We start from the raw sequence: 1602 nt of genomic DNA, 5'->3' as shown, positions 1-1602 counted from the left end.
TAGATAGATAGATAGATAGATAGATAGATAGATAGATAGATAGATAGATAGATAGATAGATAATGTCTATCTATATATCACGTTCTTTTATTTTGAAAACAAATCTGTCGTGGCTAAAAGGCTGGAGTGCATAAGGGAAATGTGATTAGTTCTACTTTATATTTCCTTGAAATCTCAAGATCTAATCCAGCGTTTAACTCACCATGAGAGAAGATGTCATTTCACATAACACTGTGTTAATGGATAAATCTTCTCCCAGCCTCTCAAGCACAACAAACCTCAAGGAAACACATTACACACATTTTGCTAACTTACACAGCTAGTTCTAACATTTGGACTCTGTTGTCCATTCTGCCTCACTTAGACTTTGATGTTGTAAAAATTAATTCAATGTTTTTAGAAGAAAATTATTTTAGACTCAGTTTATCATTGATAACTGCTGGGTATTTTAGGCTAAATCGATATTTTAAATGTGGGGAAAATGCTGCAGACCAAACTTTTCTGTATCTTTCAAACACAATGTTTTCTCTGAGAGAGAGAGCGAGAGAGATTTGATTTAGAAATATTTGTACATCATCAATTCATTCTTCTAGAGAGTAAATGATACACACTAAAAGAGGCTGTTTCTAATATTTCCAAGCCCTATTTTTCTAGTAAAGATTTGTCTTAAAAATTATCTGTACATAAATAACTGAGAAATAGTAAAAGTCGACTAAGAAAAACCTCAACTTTTTAAGCCATCCAAAAACGGGGTGGGGAGAGACTTACAAAAAAGAACAGGTCTGTTTGGTGGAACTATTTAAGGGGTTTGATGGTACTGCTTACTTCTGGCATTTGAATCTCACTGTGAGATGGCGAAGTTCTAACCAAATAAAACGTGCAATCCTCTCTGTAGTTCTCACCCGGCGGTTTTAGTACCTGATCTAGGTAAATCAATGTTTGAAATTTGCATTCTGGTTCTCGCTGTGCACTCTGTCTCTGGCTTTCGTAATACAATGATTAGCAAGGGCTGGTCGGAGTGGCATGTATATAGGGATATAGGTGACACATATTCTCTAGAAATGCCGCAGAAGTTTATCTGGCGAATTCAAGGGGGAAAGAGCGAGCTAGCGGCGGCGGCTGTTTTCTTTTCCATCCTCCCTGCAAAGCGCAGGTCAAGTGCTGCTGGTCCTCGCTAGTGGTGCCCAGAGGCAGCTACACCGACCCCCCTTTAATAACCGCTCGGGACGCTGTGTGATCGGACCAGGCGGGGTGGCGGGATCGGTGCTAAATGTCAGAGAAGTGGAACTAGCCGCCTACTTACTATGCATTGCTGCAAACGGGTCGTGCTTACAGTGTATTTCCATCGGAGCGGTCCCCAGCAGCTTCCCGGTCAGGTATAAACTCCCCGGCGCTCGGCCCCGCTCCGTCAGCCCAAACCGCGGGGACTTGCTGCCCAGACCTCGGGCTCCACGCCGGCAACAACCCCCCCCACAAAGATCCTTCCCGGCGCGGCACTGTCCGCTCACTCCCGCCCGGCGGCGGGACGGGACCTGGGGAGGAGTTCGGGACGGTCCGGTTCCCAGTCCCGCCCGGTCCCTGCCGGTCTCCCGCTGGCGCTGG

General features: G+C 45.0%; 1 protein-coding gene across 1 annotated transcript in view; it reads right to left on the bottom strand.

Moving 5' to 3' along the window:
• LOC112111158 (paired box protein Pax-5) overlaps positions 1–1346 on the bottom strand; it is a 219176-nt gene extending 217830 nt beyond the window's left edge. The window contains exon 1 of the mRNA XM_024206462.1: positions 1304–1346. Within this exon, the coding sequence (XP_024062230.1) occupies positions 1304–1346 (43 nt within the window). The remainder of the gene's footprint in view (positions 1–1303) is intronic.
• Between the last annotated feature and the right edge of the window lie 256 nt (positions 1347–1602).

Source organism: Terrapene carolina, unplaced genomic scaffold, assembly GCF_002925995.2.
Source record: "Terrapene carolina triunguis isolate 2854851 unplaced genomic scaffold, T_m_triunguis-2.0 Scaffold35022, whole genome shotgun sequence".
NCBI lineage: Eukaryota > Metazoa > Chordata > Testudines > Emydidae > Terrapene > Terrapene triunguis.
This window is presented reverse-complemented; position numbering and strand designations above follow the sequence as displayed.